This window comes from Myotis daubentonii, chromosome 1 (assembly GCF_963259705.1).
Source record: "Myotis daubentonii chromosome 1, mMyoDau2.1, whole genome shotgun sequence".
NCBI lineage: Eukaryota > Metazoa > Chordata > Mammalia > Chiroptera > Vespertilionidae > Myotis > Myotis daubentonii.
In genome coordinates this window covers 22,772,962-22,794,323 of record NC_081840.1, presented here as the reverse complement: position 1 = coordinate 22,794,323, position 21,362 = coordinate 22,772,962, and the positions used below count along the sequence as shown (strand labels likewise).

The following is a 21,362-nucleotide window of genomic DNA, read 5'->3' as shown; positions in this document are numbered from 1 at the left end:
ACTGCATAATCAGCTACCCCAAAATTTAGCAGCTTAAAACAACAAATTATTATCTCACACAGTTTCTTCTGAGGTTTGGGAATTTGAGAGAGGTTAACTAGGTAGTTCTGGGTAAGTTTCTCTCCTCTCCTGAAGTCACAAATACCACATGATGCTCATTTTTTGGCTTTTTTTTGGTATGGGAATTCATTCTGGGAAGAAAAATCACACTTGAAACAAGGAGTTCTCAGGCCCTAGAATCAAGAGTCAAAACTAATTTAATATTGTAGTTTCTGTTCTACTTTGAAAGATTGTTTCTTTTAAGATCAAGTTCTAAAACAAAATTTTAGACTACCTTTATTTTCCTCTATTACTTTTAGTCTGAGCATTTCTTTTTCATCAGTTGGCTCAAGTTATTACAACAAAAGGTATTGAAGATCTACTTGTACAAGACTGATAAAAGAAATAAGATCTGGCCTAGAGGAACTTGCAAAGTAGTATAATCCTACTTCTTTCCTGAAATTTTCTCAAAGAAGTAAAAATTTCAGAGGTGAAGCTACTAGGAGCTTCAACTTGTTTAATGATTCTTACCCCCTTGCTCACCATTCCAGTTATTTTTCAGCTACTGAATACCACAATTTGTGCTGCACTATTAGCTCTGACATGAATGCAATGTAAAAAGCAATTCTTTACACCTGCCTAATCAGGGTAGTCTGTTTTAGGTTCCCTGGGGTTCCAAAGCTGTCCTGGGAATAAGCCTTGCTCAACCCACTTGAGCACAAAAGGAAACAATTAATAATTAATGAAATTGAGAAGTCTCCCACACTGGCTAATCCACCTTTGAGGAATTTGGGATTCTTTGAGAAAGAAAAGGCAGCCTTGCTTTAAAGCAATGGGAAAGGGCCCGGGGCCAGCAGTCTTACAGAGCCGGGTTTAATCACGGCACTGTCCCGCCCCCGCCGTCCCGCCCCCGCCCTCCCCCCCCGCCCACCGGCTGAAAGGTGGGTGGTCCAATCATATCAGGTCTCGGAACCTGTTTCTCCATCCACAACATGAGGGGTGGGCTTGACGGCCCCTCTCTCATTGCAATTTTCCAGCCCAAGGCTCAGGGAGGAATCCATCAAACCAGTAAGTGAACTCACGATTTGCTCTTTGTGGACAAAGGGTAGGGGCGGCCAGTCCGGCTAATTTATTAATACACTTTGACTGGACTCGTGACTGTCCTTGCTCTGCTCCTCCCCCGCCTCTCACCTCCCTGGGAGGACCTGGAGCAAAGGTCTAGCCGTGCGCCTGCGTACTGCGGTCGGAGCGGTGAAGTCGCGCAGCCAGCCCCTCTCGGCGCCGCAAACCACGCGATATTTCCTCCGGAGCTCGGTGGCGGTGAGTGCGGAGCGGAGGCGGCCTGCCGGTCTGTCGCGGCCGCTGGGACTGGGGGACCTGCCGTTGGGTCGGGCCGTCGGGGGGCGGGAAGATCTGGGGGCCAGGGTAGCCTCGAGTCTTCCTCCGAAGCTACTGGTGTTATAGCGAGGACTTAGAATAAAGAATGCTGGAGGGGCAGAAGCAGGTCTTTTTAAAAAACAATTGTGGGGAGTAAGCAACCTCAGGATTGGACATACTTGTGTCCAAGGTGCCTCCGAGATGTTTATTTAACACATTTTTTTGAGTATCTACCATGTGCCAGGCATAGGGGTTGGACATAAATCATTGACCAACGGATACAAAGCCCTGTCCTCCTGGTGCTTACGGTCTGGGAAGTCAGCTTGAAATTCTGGGCTGCGGATGCAGGTGCCTAGTCGTTCCCATGAGTGACGGGTAGAGTGGGAGCCCAAGAGGAAGGCGAGGTCCCTGAGAAGGGAAGGGTCTAGCGGGAGGAAGGAGGAAACAAGAAGACTTAAAGGATTACCTGGCCAGCTCTGGAGGAATATATCGTGCTGTTTCCTTTTAATCAAGCCTCAGTAGGAGGCTTACTAATGATGGTATGAAGATGAATGTGTTTGCATTCTGAGGCCAAAAACATTCTGCCCATTCAGTCTTCAACAAACTTGTTTCTATTAAAAATTCTAATTAGACTTACTCCTTCATATATTTGTTTTAGGAGGCAAACTCTGACAGGGAACTATATCTTTTCTGGATCCTAAATATGATTTGTCTTTTCCCCACAAATGTGCTTTCTTATTTTTAAATTGTTTAATATTTTCAAACTTCCTTGTGATTTAAAATGTTTTCTATCAATAGGAATTACTTTATACAGAAATCTTGTGAGATCCCTGTGCAAACAAGGTGATGATTGTACAAAGAGTGGTACTGAATTCCCGGCCTGGTATGTATTTATCTGTGATGAATGAAAAGCTGTGGTCTTTGATAATTATTAATGAAAATGGAGGAACAAAAGTATCCATATGATGTCAATGTGGTAAACTGAGGTAGGAAGATATTAATAGTAGCAGAGATATTAGAATAAATTCTTTAAACAATGTACTATTGAGTTTCTCAAGTGATATCAAAGCCATTTGTTGGAAGAAATAAGGTATTTCAGAATTATTATTTAAAAGATTATGTTACAAATATGTGGCTTTTGTTTTTTATTTATAGTATGTATCATTGGTTCTTAAAATTTGCTTTTCTTTTGATGTGAACAGCACTGATTTATGTCTGTGCTGATCTTGCAACCTGAGTCATAGAAACAGGTATGGAAGTAACCTGAGAGGTTTGGGCTCATGCTGCCTTGGTTTTGTTGCCTTTTCATAATCCTATGTAATAAAAGGCTAATATGCAAATCAACCAAACTGCAGAACGACCAGCTGCAGTGACATGCACTGACCACCAGGGGGCAGACACTCAACACAGGAGCTGCCCCCTCATGGTCAGTGCGCTCCCACAGGGGGAGCGCAGCTCAGCCAGAAGCTGGGCTTGTAGTTGGTGAGTGCAGCAGTGGTGGCAGGAGCCCTCTCCCACCTCCACAGCAGCGCTAAGGACCCCTCAGCGGATGTCCCCAGTCAGACATCCCCAGAGGGGTCCCAGACTGTGAGTGGGTGCAGGCCAGGCTGAGGGATCCCTCTCCCCCCTCCAATACACGAATGTCTTGCACCGGGCTTCTAGTATTTAAAAAAGCTGGCTATGATTTTTCATTTTTGAAATCTTCCTAAATGTTAAAACAAATGAAGTGATTTACCTGTAGTCATCTCAAAAAAGAAATCTTAAGGTTGACAGCAATATTCCAAAGGATCTTTTTGGAGAAAATGAAGAGCAAGTAAAACTACTTGAAGAATTTATATTGAGTTACAGAGAAATTACAAAATAATATAGATTTATTCATGCCCAAGTTAAAAGACAGTGCTCTGGAACCTAGAGTGACCTTTTAAAGAATAGTAAATAATTACATAGGACAATGAGTTTTTTACTTTACATTTTTACCTAATATTTTAGGAAAAAATGGTAATCCAGTGGCAGAAAATTTCCGAGTAGAAGAAGTAAATTTGCCAGATCATATCAATGACGGACAAGTACAAGTCAGAACTCTTTACCTTTCTGTGGATCCTTACATGGTAAGAGTCAGGACTTTGTGACTTGGTGAAAATTAATTTTACTTTTCTATTTTTTAATGCTGCATCTAAATTTTATTGAGCAATCCTTATGATTAACGAATATTTGAGCAATTATATTTTGATACCTGTGAATTACAGATTGCCTTTGTTTTTATTCACTAGTGTTATTAAGGAATGTTATAGAAGGAAGATTTCCATTATAGTAGCACATGTGGTTATCAGTTTCTTCCAAATGTCCAGACTACTTCCCAGTAGTAAGTAAATCTTGAAGATAGTAAATTAGGATTGGAAATTCTCTCAAATTTATCCAGTTTATAAGATCTTATTTATCACTCCCTCTCCAGGGACTAGCATGGTGCTTATTAAGTATTAATTAGAGGAAGGAAGGATGGAACTCACTTCTTTCCCCAGGTGGCCCTGCATGGGACGGTGTGCCACTCCACTTGGGAATTATAATTAATCACTTGCCTTCACTAGACATTGTTCTATAAAAAAAAAAAAAAAGAGAACATAAACAACTTTAAATGAAAAAAAAGGAATCTAATGAACATTAAATCATTGCAATTTTATATCATTCCAAAATCACAACTAATTTCAATCACCATGTGTGTACAGTATTTTACATGGTTATATTTAATGTGTATATACTATTTTGATTTCATATTTAAGTGACTTTATATACATATCTTTATATGAAAAACTAGTGGAAATATCATTACATTGGTGGTTCTGTTTTTCTCTTAGCCTTGTTTGAGTGAGGTCCTTGGTCTGGCCAATATCCAATGGCTGCTGCACTTGCTTTCCAAAAATACATGGGAGGGACACAGAAGCAGAAGTGTAGCATATACCTATAGAAGCTTCTGCTTCAATTCCTATTTGGTCTTTTCTGACTGAACTAGACCACCCTTAATCAAGCAGTGTTTCCATCTTTTCCATCTCCTGGACCACACTGTAGGCCTCCAATTCTTGGCTTCATGAGAGAAGCAAGAGTGAGCCACAGAGAAGAAGAGAGCCTTCACTAATTTCCAGGATGTCTTTAGCATAGTTTCATGGGAGGCTGTGGTGTCATTGTGGCATTTTTTTCTTGGCTGAATAAAGAGAACATCCACCTGAGGTTAGGGGTATGATGTAGTGCTTGGTCTGAAGTTTTCCCTATCATTGTTTTATTGTGGAAAATTGAACAGTTGGGGAAAGCTTAAAAATGTTTTGGGCCGAAACCGGTTTGGCTCAGTGGATCGAGCGTCGGCTTGCAGACTGAAAGGTCCCAGGTTCGATTCTGGTCAAGGGCATGTACCTGGGCTGCGGGCACATCCCCAGTAGGAGATGTGCAGGAGGCAGCTGATCGATGTTTCTCTCTCATTGATGTTTCTAACTCTTTATCTCTCTCCCTTCCTCTCTGTAAAAAATCAATAAAATATATTTTTTTAAAAATGTTTTGGGAATAGGTAGTATTAGAAATTAGGAAGAGGAGTTCAGAAGGGATGGTGATAAACAACTGTATAAAAATAGTTTTGCCCGGTCAGTGTTGCTTAGTGGTTGAGTGTTGACCTATGAACTTGGAGGTAACAGTTCAATTCCCAGTCAGAGCACATGTCTGGGTTTCGAGCTTGATCCCTCATAGGGGGCATGCAGGAAGCAGCAGATCAATGATTCACTCTAATCATTGATGTTTCTATCTCTCCCTTCCTCTCCTTCCCTCTCCCTCCCCTTCTGAAATCAATAAAAAGAAAAAATAGTTTCATTTTTGTATGTGTTATTTCCATTGGGGAAGTGCAATTGCTAGGCCAAAAGAAATGAGTACCATTATGGTCTATATCAGCGATTCTCAACCTGTGGGTCGAGACCCCTTTGGGGGTCGAACGACCCTTTCACAGGGGTCACCTAAGACCATTGGAAAACACATATATAATTACATATTGTTTTGGTGATTAATCACTATGCTTTAATTATTTTCAATTTGTAACAATGAAAATACATCCTGCATATCAGATATTTACATTACGATTCATAACAGTAGCAAAATTACAGTTATGAAGCAGCAACGAAAATAATTTTATGGTTGGGGATCACCACAACATGAGGAACTGTATTAAAGGATTGTGGCATTAGGAAGGTTGAGAACCACTGGTCTAAATGATACTAATTTGTTTTCTATAAAAAGTAGACAGTTTCATAATATTGTCATCAACATGTAAGTATACTTGGCAGACACAGCTGATTCTCACAGCCAGTTGGCCTGGAGGTCAAATCCCCCTAGTATTAACTACAACAATCAAGGCTTACCTACAACAAGACTGCGCACAAAGACCACTAGGGGGTGCACCAAGAAAGCATAAAAAATGTGGAGACAAAGAAACAGGACAAAACTGTCAATGGAGGATATTGAGTTCAGAACCACACTTTTAAGGTCTCTCAAGAACTGTCTAGAAGCCGCCGATAAAGTTATTGAGATCCTCAAGAAATCTAATGAGACCCTCGATGTTGTGATAAAGAACCAACTAGAAATTAAGCATACACGGACTGAAATAACGAATATTATACAGCCTCCCAACAGCAGACCAGAGGAGCGCAAGAATCAAGGCAAAGATCTGAAATGCGAAGAAGCAAAAAACACCCAACAGGAAAAGCAAAATGAAAAAAGAATCCGAAAATACGAAGATAGTGTAAGGAGCCTCTGGGACAGCTTCAAGCGTACCAACATCAGAATTATAGGGGTGCCAGAAGATGAGAGAGAGCAAGATATTGAAAACCTATTTGAAGAAATAATGACAGAAAACTTCCCCTACCTGGTGAAAGAAATAGACTTACAAGTTCAGCAAGCGCAGAGAACCCCAAACAAAAGGAACCCAAAGAGGACCACACCAAGACACATCATAATTAAAATGCCAAGAGCAAAAGACAAAGAATCTTAAAAGCAGAAAGAGAAAGAAACTCAGTTACCTACAAGGGAATACCCATACGACTGTCAGCTGATTTCTCAACAGAAACTTTGCAGGCCAGAAGGGAGTGGCAAGAAATATTCAAAGTGATGAATGCCAAGAACCTACAACCAAGATTACTTTATCCAGCAAAGCTATCATTCAGAATTGAAGGTCAGATAAAGAGCTTCACAGATAAGGAAAAGCTAAAGGAGTTCATCACCACCAAACCAGTATTATATGAAATGCTGAAAGGTATCCTTTAAGAAGAGGAAGAGGAAGAAAAAGGTAAAGATACAAATTATGAACAACAAATATGCATCTATCAACAAGTGAATCTAAGAATCAAGTGAATAAATAATCTGATGAACAGAATGAACTGGTGATTATAATAGAATCAGGAACATAGAAAGGGAATGGACTCACTATTCTTGGTGGGGAAAGGGGTGTGGGAGATGCGGGAAGAGACTAGACAAAAATTGTGCACCTAGGGATGAGGACAGTGGGGGGGTAAGGGCAGAGGGTGGGGTGGGAACTGGGTGGAGGGGAGCTGTGGCGGGGGGGGGGGGAAAGAGGAACAAATGTAATAATCTGAACAATAAAGATTTACTAAAAAAAAAAAAAAAAAAGTGAAAAAAAAACCCAAACATGTAAGTATACTTAATTTGCCAAAATCCATTGAAACCACTGGCACAGTAGTTTTTTTTGTTTTTTTTTTTATACTTTATTTATTTTTTTTTATTGCTTAAAGTATTACAAAGGGTATTACATATGTATCCATTTTATCCCCCCGCCCTAGACAGTCCCCTAGCCTCCCCTATCACCCAGTGTCTTATGTCCATTGGTTATGCTTATATGCATGCATACAAGTCCTTTAGTTGATCTCTTACCCCACTACCTCCTGCCCCCCAACCCTCCCCGGCCTTCCCGCTGCAGTTTGACAATCTGTTTGAGGCAGCTCTGCCTCTGTATCTATTATTGTTCAAAAGTTTATAATGGTCTCTATTGTCCATGAATGAGTGAGATCATGTGGTATTTTTCCTTTATTGACTGGCTTATTTCACTTAGCATAGTGCTCTCCAGTTCCATCCATGACGTTGCAAATGGTAAGAGTTCCTTCCTTTTTACAGCAGCATAGTATTCCATCGTGTAGATGTACCACAGTTTTCTAATCCATTCATCTACTGATGGGCACTTAGGCTGTTTCCAGATCTTAGCTATGGTGAATTGTGGCACAGTAGTTTGAATTAATTTTGTTAGTATAATGTCTGTAACATTACTTAAATGTATTCAAGTAATTGTTTAAAAATTTTAACAGCTTTATTGAAATATAATACACGTATCGTATAATTCACACATTTAAATGTACAATTCATGGTTTTTAGTCTATTCCCAAAATTGTGGAACTATCATCACTTTATTTTCTTTTTTAAAAATATATTTTATTGATTTTTTACAGAGAGGAAGGGAGAGAGATAGAGAGTTAGAAACATTGATGAGAGAGAAACATCGATCAGCTGCCTCCTGCACATCTCCTACTGGGTATATGCCCACAACCAGGTACATGCCCTTGACCGGAATCAAACCCAGGACCTTTCAGTCCGCAGGCCGACGCTCTATCCACTGAGCCAAACCGGTTTCAGCCTTAAATTTCTTTTGAATTGCACTTCTTTACTTGTTAGAGAGAGGATACAATTTTTTTTTCCAGAATAAAAAACTGAAAGGAAGATAGAAATTAAGATAAATTTTGTTTGATTAACACTGTACTTAACATTACTTATATACCTTTCCTTAGGTCACTAGATAGATTAGTAAACTGGTTCAGTGTTATTAGACAGAATTATGCTAATCAGTGTTTTCTTTTTTAGCGCTGTAAAATGAATGAAGACTCTGGGTCTGATTATTTAGCACCTTGGCAGTTGTCTCAAGTGGTTGATGGAGGAGGTATTGGGATTATAGAAGAAAGCAAACACACAAATTTTACTAAAGGCGAGTTTGTGACTTCTTTCTACTGGCCCTGGCAAACCAAGGTTATTCTGGATGGAAATAGCCTAGAAAAGGTGATGTATAATATAAAAGTATTTTTCTCCACTGTAATTCTTATTTTGTACCTTTGGTCTTCAGTTGTTTGATAAGGGGGAGGGGAGGTGGGGAGCATACATTTTTTTTTAGGTATCTACAAAAATGTGGAAAGCCTTTGTTCCTTTTCCACTATTGGCTGTACCTATATATGACAGTTCTTAGATTACCAGTGAGTGGTGGTGTTTTCCATATTTAATTTATTTCTCAAATTTTACAGATATAAAATAAAACCTGAACTATAAGCATCAAAAAATATTTTATACTAAGAACCAAAGGCCCCTTGTAGTTGTATGCTTTAAAGTTTCCTGAGAAATTGACACTTAAGAAATTCCTTTGGTTTGAACTTGAAATTTCATCTTGTGTCAGAAATCTTGAGTTTGGTTTCTGTTAGGTTGAACTATGTGAAATTACCAATATTTTTGACCTGCAAAAACTGGCAGCTTCATGTACAGGGTGGGGCAAAAGTAGGCTTATAGTTATGAGTATGGAAAACAGCACAATAATTAAAAAATAATAATACAAGAATAAACTCTGTGTTTCGCATACTTACAACTGTAAACCTATCTTTGTTGTCACCCCTGTGTAGTCACATTAAGGGTTAGGTATTCAACATATGAATTTTAGGAGTGCCAATGTAAGAAATGTCCAAATCAGTAGAGAATTTTTTAAAAAATATATTTTTATTGATTTAGAGAGGAAGGGAGGAGGAGAGAAACATGAGAGAGGATCATTGATCAGCTGCACACCCCACACTGGGGATTGAGCCTGGGACCCGGACTTGTGCCCTGCCCAGGAATTGAACTGTGACCTCCTGGTTCATAGGTTGATGCTCAACCACTGAGCCACGTGACCGGGACTAGAAAATTTTTATAAGAATTTATTTGAGCCTGGCTGGCGTGGCTCAGTGGTTGAGCATCGACCTATGAACCAGGAGGTCATGGTTCAATTCCCTGTCAGGGCACATGTCCAGGTTGCAGATGTACAGTGTGGGGTGTGCAGGAGGCAGCCGATCAAGGTTTCTCTCTCATCATTGATGTTTCTGTCTCTCTCTTCCTCTCCCTTCCTTTCTAAAATCAATAAAAATATATTTTAAAAAATGTACTTGAGCCAAACTGATGACAATTGCTGGGAAGCAAGATCTTAGATATTCTGGAGAATAAGTTTTACATGTTCTTTTATATATTTTGAAATTAAGAAAACATAAGGAAGATTACATGAAGGAGGGAGAAAGCAAGGCAGCAATTGGATTACAGGATAGTTAACAAGAATGGTAACCTAAGATAGGCTTGCTTAAGGCAAAAATAAACCTTTTGCTAAAGAAGTTATATGCTCGGGGAGTGACTACCCACCAAGACCTGCCCTGTTAGGAATTTATGATCACATCACCCTGGGAGGTTACTTTCTGTGGAAACCCTTTTTTTTGTCCACAGGAAGACATGATTCAGCCTATAACAGGTTGTTGCTACCTTGTTGACTTAAAACTGGGATTCCTAGTTTTCTTTTTAAAAGATATATATTTAGACAAAATAAATAAATACAAATAAAAGATATATATTTCATTTTAGGTAGACCCGCAACTCGTGAATGGACATATTTCATATTTTCTTGGAGCTATTGGTATGCCTGGTTTAACTGCCTTGATTGGAATACAGGAAAAAGGTCATATAACTCCTGGATCTAATCAGACAATGGTTGTTAGTGGGGCTGCTGGTGCTTGTGGATCCTTGGCTGGGCAGGTAATAATTTCTGAGAATCATTTGATTTTCTAAAAACGTAGTCATAATTGAATCTCTGGACACACATATATATATACTAGAGGCCTGGTGCATGACATTCGTGCACTGGAATGGGAGAGGTCCCTCAGCCCAGCCTGCGCTCTTTCCCAGTTCTGGAGCCCACGGGGAGCGGGCCTAAGCCATCAGTCTGACATCCTTAGCGCTGCTGCAGAGGTGGGAGAGGCTCCCGCCACCACTGCTGCACTCACCAGCCGTGAGCCTGGCTTCTGGCTGAGTTGCGCTACCCCTTTGGGAGTGCACTGACCACCAGGGGGCAGCTCCTGTGTTGAGCATCTGCCCCCTGGTGTTCAGTGTGCATCATAGCGATCAGTCATTCTGCCATTTGGTCGATTTGCATATTATCCTTTTATTATATAGGATCATTTAAAATATAAAATTGAACAAATTTATGATTATTTTGCACATTTCTGGTAGAAATGATATTATTACCTGCTTAGACTGTGTTTATAATAATATGAAAAATGTTGTAGATTTTTGTATCTTGTTCTCTGTTAACCAAAAATAGACACAGGAAATGTTAGAACGATCCAAGGAAGAAAATCAAAGTACCTATGTGGAATTCATGAACTAAAAATAAAAAACAAACTCGCCCTAGCCAGTTTTGCTCAGTGGTTAGAATTTCAGCCTGCAGACTGAATGTCTGTGTGTTCTATTCTGGTTAAGGGCATATACCTCAGTTGCAGACTCAATCCCTGGCCAGTGCAGGAGGCAACCAATCGATGTGTCTCTCGTACATTGATGCTTCTGATGTTTCTCTCTGTCTCCATCTCTCCCTCTCCTTTCCTCTCTAAAATCAATGGAAAAAAATATCCTCAGGTGAGGATTAACAAAAAAACACATATTGTAAAAAAAAGTCTTCAAATACAGTAAATATTATGATAGAATTTTATAAAATGCACTAGAGGTCTGGTGCATGAAATTCATACATGGGTGGGGGGGAGGGAGTTCCTCAGCCCAGCCTGCACCCTCTCCAATCCGTGATACCTCAGGGGATGTCCGACTGCCTCTCACAATCTGGGACTGCTGGCTCCTAACCGCTTGCCTGCCTGCCTGATCTCCCCTAGCCCCTCTGCCTGCCTGCCTGATTGCCCCTAACCACCTCTGCCTCACCCCACACTTGGGACCCAGGATTCCCTTCTCTGGCCAGCCACAGGCACCCAGGACCCGGGCCGGATTCGCCTGGACCGGTCACAGCCACAGGGGACCCTGGGCAGGTGGCTTTTCCTGGGCCGCAGCCGCAGGTGCTGGCACCCAGGACCGCAGGGCAGGCGGCCTGTCCCTCTTCTGGGCCGCAGCCTGGCCGGTCCCATTCTTCTCTCATGAGCTCATTTGTACCTGGCTGGTCCCCATTCCTCTGAAAAGTACAGTGTTGAGCGTTTGAGCCATTATAGCATGATGCTGTGAGGGTGTGACAACCATTTGCATATTAGCTTTTTATTATATAAGATTGTTTTTATGAATAATAGCCTTTATAGTGTGAAACCTCTGAAATAAAATATTTTTTTCTTAGTAGTGATTTTACTCATAGGCCTGAAAAATATTTTAAAACTTTAAAAAAATTTAATTTATTGGAGTGACATTGTTTAATAACATTATATAAATTTCAGGTGTACAACTTTATTATATGACATCTGTGTACTCTATTGTGCACTCACCACCTGGTCTGGTCTCCTTCTGTCACCATATACTTGACCCCCTTTACCCTCCTTGTCCTCCCCTTACCTTCTTTTCCTTCTAGTAACCACCATTCTGTTGTGTCTATGAATTTTTTGTTTGTTCATCTGTTGCTTTTTGCTTTATATCCCACATGAGTGAAATCACATTCTCACTTTTCTATCTGACTTATTTCACTTAACATAATACTATATGCTCAAGGTCCATCCCACTGAAAAATAATAAATTGCAAGTTAGTGATGTTTGGGATCTGACTATTCTTTTTATAAAATTAGCTTTAAATTCTGAAATTTTAACATTCAAACTAAAGTCTAATTTTATTCAATCTTAATGTTTTTAAGAATGGCATTATATCTGTTTTCTGTTCTTTTGATTTCAAATTACTTTTAGCTAAAAGCCCTGTAATCTAACCTAAATTGTGGTGAACACTCTCATATACTTATATCTTGAATGCTTTCACATTTTAAAATGTAAATATGACATAGAAAGTTGTTTAATTTTCAAAAATTTCCCCCCTAGATTGGTCACTTGATGGGCTGTTCCCGAGTGGTGGGAATTTGTGGAACACATGAGAAGTGCCTTCTTTTGACCTCAGAACTGGGCTTTGATGCTGCAATTAATTATAAAAAAGAGAATGTAGCAGAACAGCTCCGGGCACTATGCCCAGCTGGTGTGGATGTTTACTTTGACAATGTTGGCGGTGACATAAGTGATACAGTGATAAGTCAGGTAGTTTGTTGATTTGTTTCTTATAAATTTGAATGCTATATTTTATCTGATGTGATATATTTTTACCTGATACTAAGAGATAAAAAAAACTGTATAAGATTATTGGGTTTATTGAGAAAAAGAAACTAATGATGATCAAGTGATCAACTGTAATTAAGTGAAACAGAAGAGCTTGCTGATATATCTAATTCCACTTATAGATTTGCACTATGAACGTCAGTTTCAGTTCTTTGCTAGCATTATTATATTTTTCACCTGCAGTTAATTTTTGTGAAAAGTACAGTTGTATTGTTCAAATGGTGAAGTTCTGACTCCTAACTTATCATGAACCAACTCAGCCATGGCCCCTGACTTTGGGTAGGGAATGGATTTTCATTAGGTATTTACCTATATTTATTGACAGTTTTATAAAATGTGAACATCAGCTATTAACACTGCATTGTCCTTTAATATAGGTAAAATTATTTGCAATTGAGGTTAAATTATTTAAATACAAAGAAATACTCTGCTACTACTGTTAAAAGTAGCAACAACAAGGACAGCAACAATTAATGTAATTCTTTTGCTGATTAACAAATTCTTATTTACCTCTAATTCCTTGGAAGTGGACTTATTTTCTAGCCTATTAAAACTCTTAAATACATATACTGGGTAAATCTTTAAAATGAAATATATTAATTGGCACTAAAGGATTAAATTCAGTGGTCAAAGAGGCTTTCTTTGAGACAGCCATAAAGTCATATATGGGAAAGGCATATATCTTAGGGTATAATCACCTGTTTTATCTGAACAGATGAATAAAAACAGTCACATCATCCTGTGTGGCCAAATTTCTCAGTACAACAAAGATGTGCCTTATCCTCCTCCACTACCTCCTGATGTAGAGGCAATTCAGAAAGAAAGAAATATTGCAAGGTGTGTTCTATCTTTTCCTGTTTTTACTGGATTCAAGGGGTTTAAAGATCACAGGTGTATGTGAAATGCATTGTTCTCCATGTATAATTTTTTCTTATTAAGTAAAACTTGAAAATATATATTTTAAGTTGATTCACTACTTAGGTTTTAGTTAATTAGTTCTTTGGCAGAAAACTTTTAAAAAATTGCATCTGTTCTATAAATCTTTTGCAAGTCTTTTTTTGCAAGTAATAGAAACTCAATCACGCCCTGACCGGTTTGGCTCAGTGGATAGAGCGTCGGCCTGCGGACTGAAAGGTCCCAGGTTCGATTCTGGTCAAGGGCGTGTACCTTGGTTGCGGGCACATCCCCAGTAGGGGGTGTGCAGGAGGCAGCTGATTGATGTTTCTAACTCTCTATCCCTCTCCCTTCCTCTCTGTAAAAAAGCAATAAAATATATGTTTTTAAAAAAAGAAAAGAAAAGAAACTCAATCACATTGGCTTAAGTACAAAGGAAATTTATTGGCTCATGTATTGAGAAGTCCAATATTAGTACAGTACTGGCTGAGCTCTGGCTGGATAAAGGGTTTGTATAGTGGCATCACGACTGTTTTTCTCCACCTCTGGGCTGTGCTCCCTCCCAGGCTCTCCTCTTGCAGCAGCAGGAGGATGGCTGTTATCTCTAGTCTTACATTTTACCAGGTTAGCAATCCAAGTAAAAAGAGAACAGCTTTCTTCTTGCAGTTTTATCAAGTCCCAACACTGATACTTTATAGCTCATACTGGCTTGGCTTTGGTCACATAGGGTAGGGAAAGGATGTTACCCACAAAGTAAAATCATAGAGCTATTACCAAACGGTGTCATAAATGCTGGGTAGACAAAACAATAGAACTCCACTGCACTTATCCCTGTCTCTACACCTAAAACTCTATCTGGCCAGACTCTGTGATTAAGTCCTAATGTTTGAAATATTAACACATAATAGAGATGTAGAATGATTTCATTTTGGACTCTTTTATTCCCCCACTGGTCTCTGATCATTATTCTTTTCTTTCCCAATACAGAGAAAGATTTATGGTGTTAAATTATAAGGACAAATTTGAGTCTGGTATTCTACAGCTGAGTCAATGGTTTAAAGAAGGAAAGCTAAAGGTAGAATTTGCTTCTATTCTTTATCAATAGCATTCTTCCTGCTATTTGACATGCTTTTGAATTTATTATAGCAATGTACTAGTTTCATAATAAAAATTCCTACAAAAGGGAAGTGTACTGGATATTATAAATTAACTTTGCCTCCCAGGCGATATAACCTCCTGGTTGAGAAGCCCTTTCTTATTATTCCCTTTACCTGAAGTTTTATTAACCTTATACTTTTCTTAGATTATGTTGTAAGATCAATAGATTTTCCTTCCTAAATTTTAATACTCATTAATTTAACAAATATTAATATGGAATTCTACAATGTGTTAGAAGCTGTGCTTCCTCAAAAATCTTATAAGACCACCTAGTACCCCCACCTCTCCACTACCATATGTCTCTCCTGCCCTCCCAGGACATTCTGATATATCTCTTCTCTTTGCTTTAAAATCAGGAGTTATTAATCTGGGGTCCAGAGACCCTGACCTAGCATGTTCTTAAAACCTGCAAATTATAGGCAAAGTTTATGTGTGTATGCTTATGTACTTTTGGAAAAGAGGGTATATAGCTTGTGCTGTTACCAGTGGAAGATTAGACAATGGGAAAATAGGATTTTATTTTAAAAAGTTAATTGATAGGAAACCTTTTTGGGTTACCTACATGAAATTAAGAATATCTATTTTTAGACAGAAAGTGCTAAACAGTATTGCTGTCTTTTGCAAACATGAAAATTATTAACTAGAAACATTGAAGTCTAAAGAATACTAAGTATAGCTATTTTGATTTACAGATTAAAGAAACTATGACAAATGGATTAGAAAACATGGGAGGTAAGATGAATGTAGATTTATTATATATATGTGCTCAGCACAAATAATACCTTTTTTCTTTTGCTTCTATTTCTCTGGTGTTTTTTTCTTTTAAATATTTTTATTGATTTCAGAGAGGAAGGTGCCGGAAGCCGGTCCATCCTTGCTGCTTGACACAGTCGCTGCAGGGAAGAAACATCTGCACAGCATATGTTTCAAGGGACCTGGTGTATATGGCATACTGTTCTTATTATGTTTGCTCCCCTTCTTAGCACTGTGTGTTTTAACCAAGGTCACCTCTCCAAGAAAGGTTGTTTCCCCAGGTGGGGATTTTTCCCTGGAGTTAGGGATTAACAGGACTAAGGAAGGGAATAAATCAGTAAAACCCCTTAACTAAGTGCCAGGCTTAAGCTACATAATCTTTATTTAGGATAATCTCCTTCAGTTACTTCCTTGTAGCTTAACAGAACAGTAGAGTAGTGACCTTGGAATGGAGATAACAAACGCCCTAACCTTTGGAATAGAATGGATAGGATTAAAATCAACAGAACTAGGTGGAGATGGGATTTTTGGCAAAGGTCAGATAAGAAACTATGGACATGAAACAAGGAAATGTAGGTCAAGGGAGGACCCAAAACATACCATGATGTGATTATAGAAGCATGCTTATAGGATCAAATGGTATAAATACAGATGTAACAGGACAATAAAGAGAGAACCTGGCTAGAACACCTGGCGAGAGAACCTGGCTAGTATGCTGATCAATTGAACGCTGCCTCCATGTCCATCCTTCTTCGCTGACTCCGTCCACACCTTTGGGAACCCCTGGACCTGATGGGGCTAGACCCCAATAGGAAGGGAGAGGGAGAGAGAGATGGAAACATCAATGATGACAGAGAATCAATGATCAGCTACCTCCTGCACTGGGGATCGAGCCCACAACCCAGGCATATCCCCTGACCAGAATCGAAATATGACCTCCTGGTTCATAGGTCAATGCTCAACCCACTGCTGGTTCTTTTGTTTGGTTTAAATAGAAAGGATTAGCTCGGCCGGTGTGGCTCAGTGGTTGGGTGTTGATCTATGAATGGGGAGGTCGAAGGTTGTGGGCTCAAATCCCAGTAGGGAAATCAATAAAAACATATTTTTAAAAATAAAAGGGATTAATCAAACAACTTTTTTCTTTCTCAGAAAAAAATTTAATGTATTTGGTTACTAAGTTTACCAAACAGAAATATAATTTCACTTATTTTTCTGGCATAATGTGTATTTCACTTAGTAAAACTTTGTGATTAGATTTCTGACATTTTAACTGTTATATAGAAACTAGAGGCCTGGTGCATGAAATTTGTGCACTCCGGGGGGAGGGGTCCCTCAGCCCGGCCTGCACCCTCTTGCACAGTCCAGGAGCCCTCGGGGGATGTCTGACTGATGGCTTAGGCCTGCTCCTCGAGTCAGCTGGACATTCCTTAGCGTAGCTGCAGAGGCGGGAGAGGCTCCTACCACCACCGCTGTGCTCACCAGCTGTGAGCCCGGCTTCTGGCTGAGCAGCGCTCCCCCTGTAGGAGTGCACTGACCACCAGGAGGCAGCTCCTGTGTTAAGCGTCTGCCACCTCATGGTCAGTTCGCGGCATAGCGACTGGTCATTCCGCCGTTTGGTCGATTTGCATATTAGCCTTTTATTATAAAGGATTTGTTTTGCTGATATTTTACCTTCAAACTTACTTGCCTCTAGTTTTCAGACTGTAAGCCATGAGTGTTGATATAGACACCAATTAAACATTTCTAGTTTGGGTAAAAAAATTTTTAAAAATATATTACCCAGGCATGTGCCCTGACTGGGAACTGAACGTGACCTCCTGGTTCATAGGTCTACACTCAACCACTGAGCCACGCCAGCCTGGCGGGTAAAGCCAATTTTTAAGATGCTGATTGGGTTAGTTTACTCTGTAAATTTGCCAGTGTATATGTGAGGTTTCTTTTGATGACAGTTTTCTTCTATACTTAATATTAAAATCATTGAAGTAATTTTTTCAAATTACTTGTGTTTGACCTACCAAAAGATATGTATGATAGTGACATTTATGTTTTGAGATAACTTAGTTTTTTTTTCTCTTTCTAGCTGCATTCCAGTCCATGATGACAGGAGGTAATATTGGAAAGCAAATAGTTTGCATTTCAGAAGAAACCTCTTTGCAGTCTCTATAAACATCTTCATCAAGGAAATACAAATTTCTTTCCATTTTGCACAAAGACTTTCAAGACACATTAAAAAACACCTGAGAGTACAGATAGCTTTTGGTTTAAATGTACTAATAGGTGATTATTTTCTTAGTTGCAAAATAATTCTTTCCTATATTTTCAATATTATACATATACTCTATATCCAACGTATTACATACAATAGGTTGAAGTCAAAATGATCTATTTTTCTTTCTTTTCCTAAAACTATTACATATGATATTTTTCATATATACTGAAACCACTGGAGATTTGATACAACTATTAATGGATCATACAAAACAGCTTTTCAAAATTAATAACTTTTATTGAAAACGGAATGGTTGAGAAGGCGTTTAATAAATGTTTATAGAACTGGGAAAGTTTTACATAATTCTTGAACTGAAACTTGGCATAAGAAGAAAATTGGGGTGGCCTTTCTATACATGGAAAAGGGAGTTAATGGCAGGGTGTTTGTCTGGAGTTTGGGGGAATTCAGAGCTCTGTGTTGGGACTAGTATGAGAAGATAAGTAGAGGTTGATTAGGTTGATGGAGAGACTACATTTGCTACAGAAGATGATCTATTTGTGTTATGCCAAATAATTTACTGTATAGGAACTCAAATATTTATTGATAAAAGCATATGTTTATTTTAGGTTAGCAGGCACATACTGTCAAATAGTTGTCAAGATTTCCAGGGCAAATAGATATAAACATTACTTGGAGTTTTAGGTGATTAAAAAGATTGAGACAGCCTGGCTGGTGTGGCTCAGTGGTTGAGCATCGACCCTGGAACCAAAAGGTCTTGGGTTTGATTTCTGATTAGGCACATGCCTGGTTTGCAGGCACCATTCCCAATAGGGGGTGTGTAGGAGGCAGCCAGTCGATGATTCTCTCTCATCATTGACATTTCTGTCTCTTCCTCCTTCCTCTCTCTCTAAAAATCAATAAAAATATTTTTGGGGGGAGGTGGAGGAGACCATAGGGGGGGATAAATGGTGATGGATGAAGACTTGACTTGGAGTGGTGAATGCACAATACACTGTACAGGTGATGTGGAACTATGCATCTGAAATCTGTCAATTTTGTTAACCAGTGTCACCCCAATAAATTCAATAAAAAGGAAAAAATTAAAGCAGTGATTCTGAAAAAAAAAAAAGGTTTGAAAAAAAAGAGAGTTTGTTTTATTGTAATCAACCCTATAAAACAGTAAAAATGAGGGTAGTTTTCTCTGAGTGTCCTGCTCGTTTATGGTCTGTTTATATACTGCAATATACTTTTTAAAAACACCTTATATTATTGGTAAAAGTATTACACATATCCCCCTCTCCCCGGCCCCATTGACACCCTCCACATTACACCCCGCTCCTGCAATATACTTTTGTTTATAGTAAAACAAAACATTTATAGAAAGTAGATTCAAACTGTGTTAGTAATCAATCATTCCAGTTGTCTTCAGTGGCCTTCTTTCTTGTTTTATATAATTTTCCAGGGCCATTTAATCTCTGTATGTTGATAACTCCCAAATCTACATCTCTATTTTTGACCTCTTTCTTACCTAAGTTTGGGACCTTTACCCCTTGGGATAAACGCACTTTATCTAAAGAGGAATTCTCTTCCCCTGAACTGTGTTTCTCCTTTGTTTTGCAACTCACCATAGTTTATTTGTATATTCAAACTACTGCTCTCTCACCCATTTATATGCCTGTCTTCAAGGCTTACCTTTAATCTTATGCGCCTTTCTTAGAGAACTCCTTTAATTCCCATTGCCACTGTCTTCGTTGAGTTCTTCATGGTTTGGCAAGCAGCACTATCAAAAAATTAGTAATTTCAAGAAGTCGGTCAAACTCATAAAGCTCTAACAAGTGGTGGCATCTAGCCTGGAACGCAAGTGGTCTAGCCCCCAGGCAGGACACCTGAGAGCTCTTTACATCCAAATACAGTGGGGCCTTGACTTACGAGTTTAATTCGTTCTGAGACCGAGCTCGTTAAGGAGCTCGTTAACTCAAATTACTCTATCAACTCAATGCAAAAAATCGGCCGAGAGACAGCTGGTATCTCAAAAAACTCGTTAGTCGGGACACTCGTAAGTTAAGGCCCCACCGTATGTGGAACCCAGACGCTAGGGAATTCATATTCCAAAAAAAGTTCTAACTACATGAGTCTCAATTCTTACCCTGCTCGGCATACAATGCAGAGGTAGGTTCTGCAGTTCCCTTCCCGGGGGGTTGAAGCTTCGCGATCCTCTTCGCTGAGAACTCCGACGAAAGTCAGCAGTGACCGTTCTCGCCTCCATTGTAGCTGGCACAGACCTCGGCCGACAGGTACCACGGCCCCGTCCGCCGCGGCAGGGAAGCAGTGACGTCACGGAGGGAATGAGCCGACCCGTTTTGCGGGCTTTGCAGACCTCGGAGCCCAGAAGGCCGATAGAGGATGAGTGGGAGGTGGGAGACCACAGCGCCTTGGGTCCGGGCGCGGAGCCCTGCGCCGCAAACCGGGGCGCCCGGCGGCCCCCCACTCGGCCTGGAGGCAAGAAAGTGGGTGTGTGCGTGGGGGGCGGCCAAACTTCCTGTCCCGCGCTCGAGCTGCTTCCGGCAGGAGCCGGAAGACGCTGTGTGTGGACGGAATTTGGGACCGATTGACCCACGGGCGGCTGCAGGGGACGTAAGGTGAGCTCCAGGGCGGGCCGGGCCACACTTGCTGGGCGAGGCGGTCCCCGACAGGGAGGGAGCCAGGACCAGCTCCTCGGGGGCTCGGGGCCAGGGCGCCCTCGGGGGGGACAGGGAAACCGCCCCCCTTAGGCACCCCGGCGGGACCTGGCGGGCCCGGAGCAGCCGGTCTGAAGCCCCACGGCGTGGACCCTTCCCCTCGCGGGGTTTTGGGGCCGATGTTTCGGCTCCTTTACTTGGTTTTGGGGGCCGGGACGTGGGAACCAGACCGTCCCGAGAAAGCCGGAGTCAGCGAGTCCCGTGGGCGGGGGCTGCCGGGCTGCACTGGCAGCCGGGCCTGCCCGCGGACCTGGGGCCCGACACTGAGGCCGTCGTCCTGGGGAAATGTGATGCCAGAGGGACTCTGCCCGGGATAGTTCATCCCCGAGCTGCCCCTTCTTTCATACGCCCCTTACTTTCTGGGTCTGGAAGAAGGAAGGCTGCCGACTGGGAGGGGCTGGACTGCGGGTTCTGCGCCGCCTGTCATTCCAAGGCGGGGGGTGTGGGCTGTGGGCTGTGTGCAGAGCCTGGATGCATTTATCAGGTTGAATTTATCCTCTGTAGTTTCTTCAAATAACAGATACAATTAGTTTATTAAAGTTTGTTACACTTGCTCATGAGACTCTGAAATGCATTTAGGCACTACTTGGAGGTTAAAGACTATTAACTTGGGACCTAAGAATTTGCACTTCTTCCTCACTTTGGCAAAAGGTCCTTGCAGCATATTTTCAAAGAGACTAAAAAAAAACCAACACATTTTGAAATAAAGTCAGGGTCATTTTGTTGTTAAGGAAGAAATTCCACTTTGTGTTATCTTAGTTGTGGACAGAGTATACAGTCAACTAAACTAGCAGAAGATTTAGGTTCTA

At 40.5% G+C, this 21,362-nt stretch overlaps 1 protein-coding gene and 1 long non-coding RNA gene across 8 annotated transcripts; one reads left to right on the top strand and one right to left on the bottom strand.

Moving 5' to 3' along the window:
• The first annotated feature begins 1,245 nt into the window (after positions 1-1,245).
• On the top strand, positions 1,246-17,854 carry PTGR2 (prostaglandin reductase 2). Of its 7 annotated transcripts, none has more exons than XM_059691221.1 (10): positions 1,250-1,359; positions 2,215-2,299; positions 3,406-3,524; positions 8,311-8,502; positions 10,090-10,260; positions 12,514-12,723; positions 13,517-13,638; positions 14,683-14,770; positions 15,546-15,585; positions 17,687-17,854. In XM_059691221.1, exons 2-10 carry the CDS (start codon positions 2,263-2,265, stop codon positions 17,770-17,772), a joined length of 1,065 nt encoding a protein of 354 aa, XP_059547204.1. In that variant the 5' UTR covers positions 1,250-1,359; positions 2,215-2,262; the 3' UTR covers positions 17,773-17,854. The 7 variants fall into 7 exon arrangements, 6 of the variants coding, with proteins under 6 accessions (XP_059547230.1, XP_059547204.1, XP_059547239.1 ...); XM_059691211.1 differs by lacking the exon at positions 1,250-1,359 and adding an exon at positions 1,387-1,543; XM_059691238.1 differs by lacking the exon at positions 1,250-1,359 and adding an exon at positions 1,411-1,569.
• On the bottom strand, positions 14,100-20,352 carry LOC132231695 (uncharacterized). Its single transcript, XR_009452117.1, has 3 exons — positions 19,962-20,352; positions 19,508-19,595; positions 14,100-16,404 (listed from the first exon to the last, which is right to left on the bottom strand). It is a non-coding gene; the product is annotated as an uncharacterized LOC132231695 (long non-coding RNA).
• Positions 20,353-21,362: the final 1,010 nt, after the last annotated feature.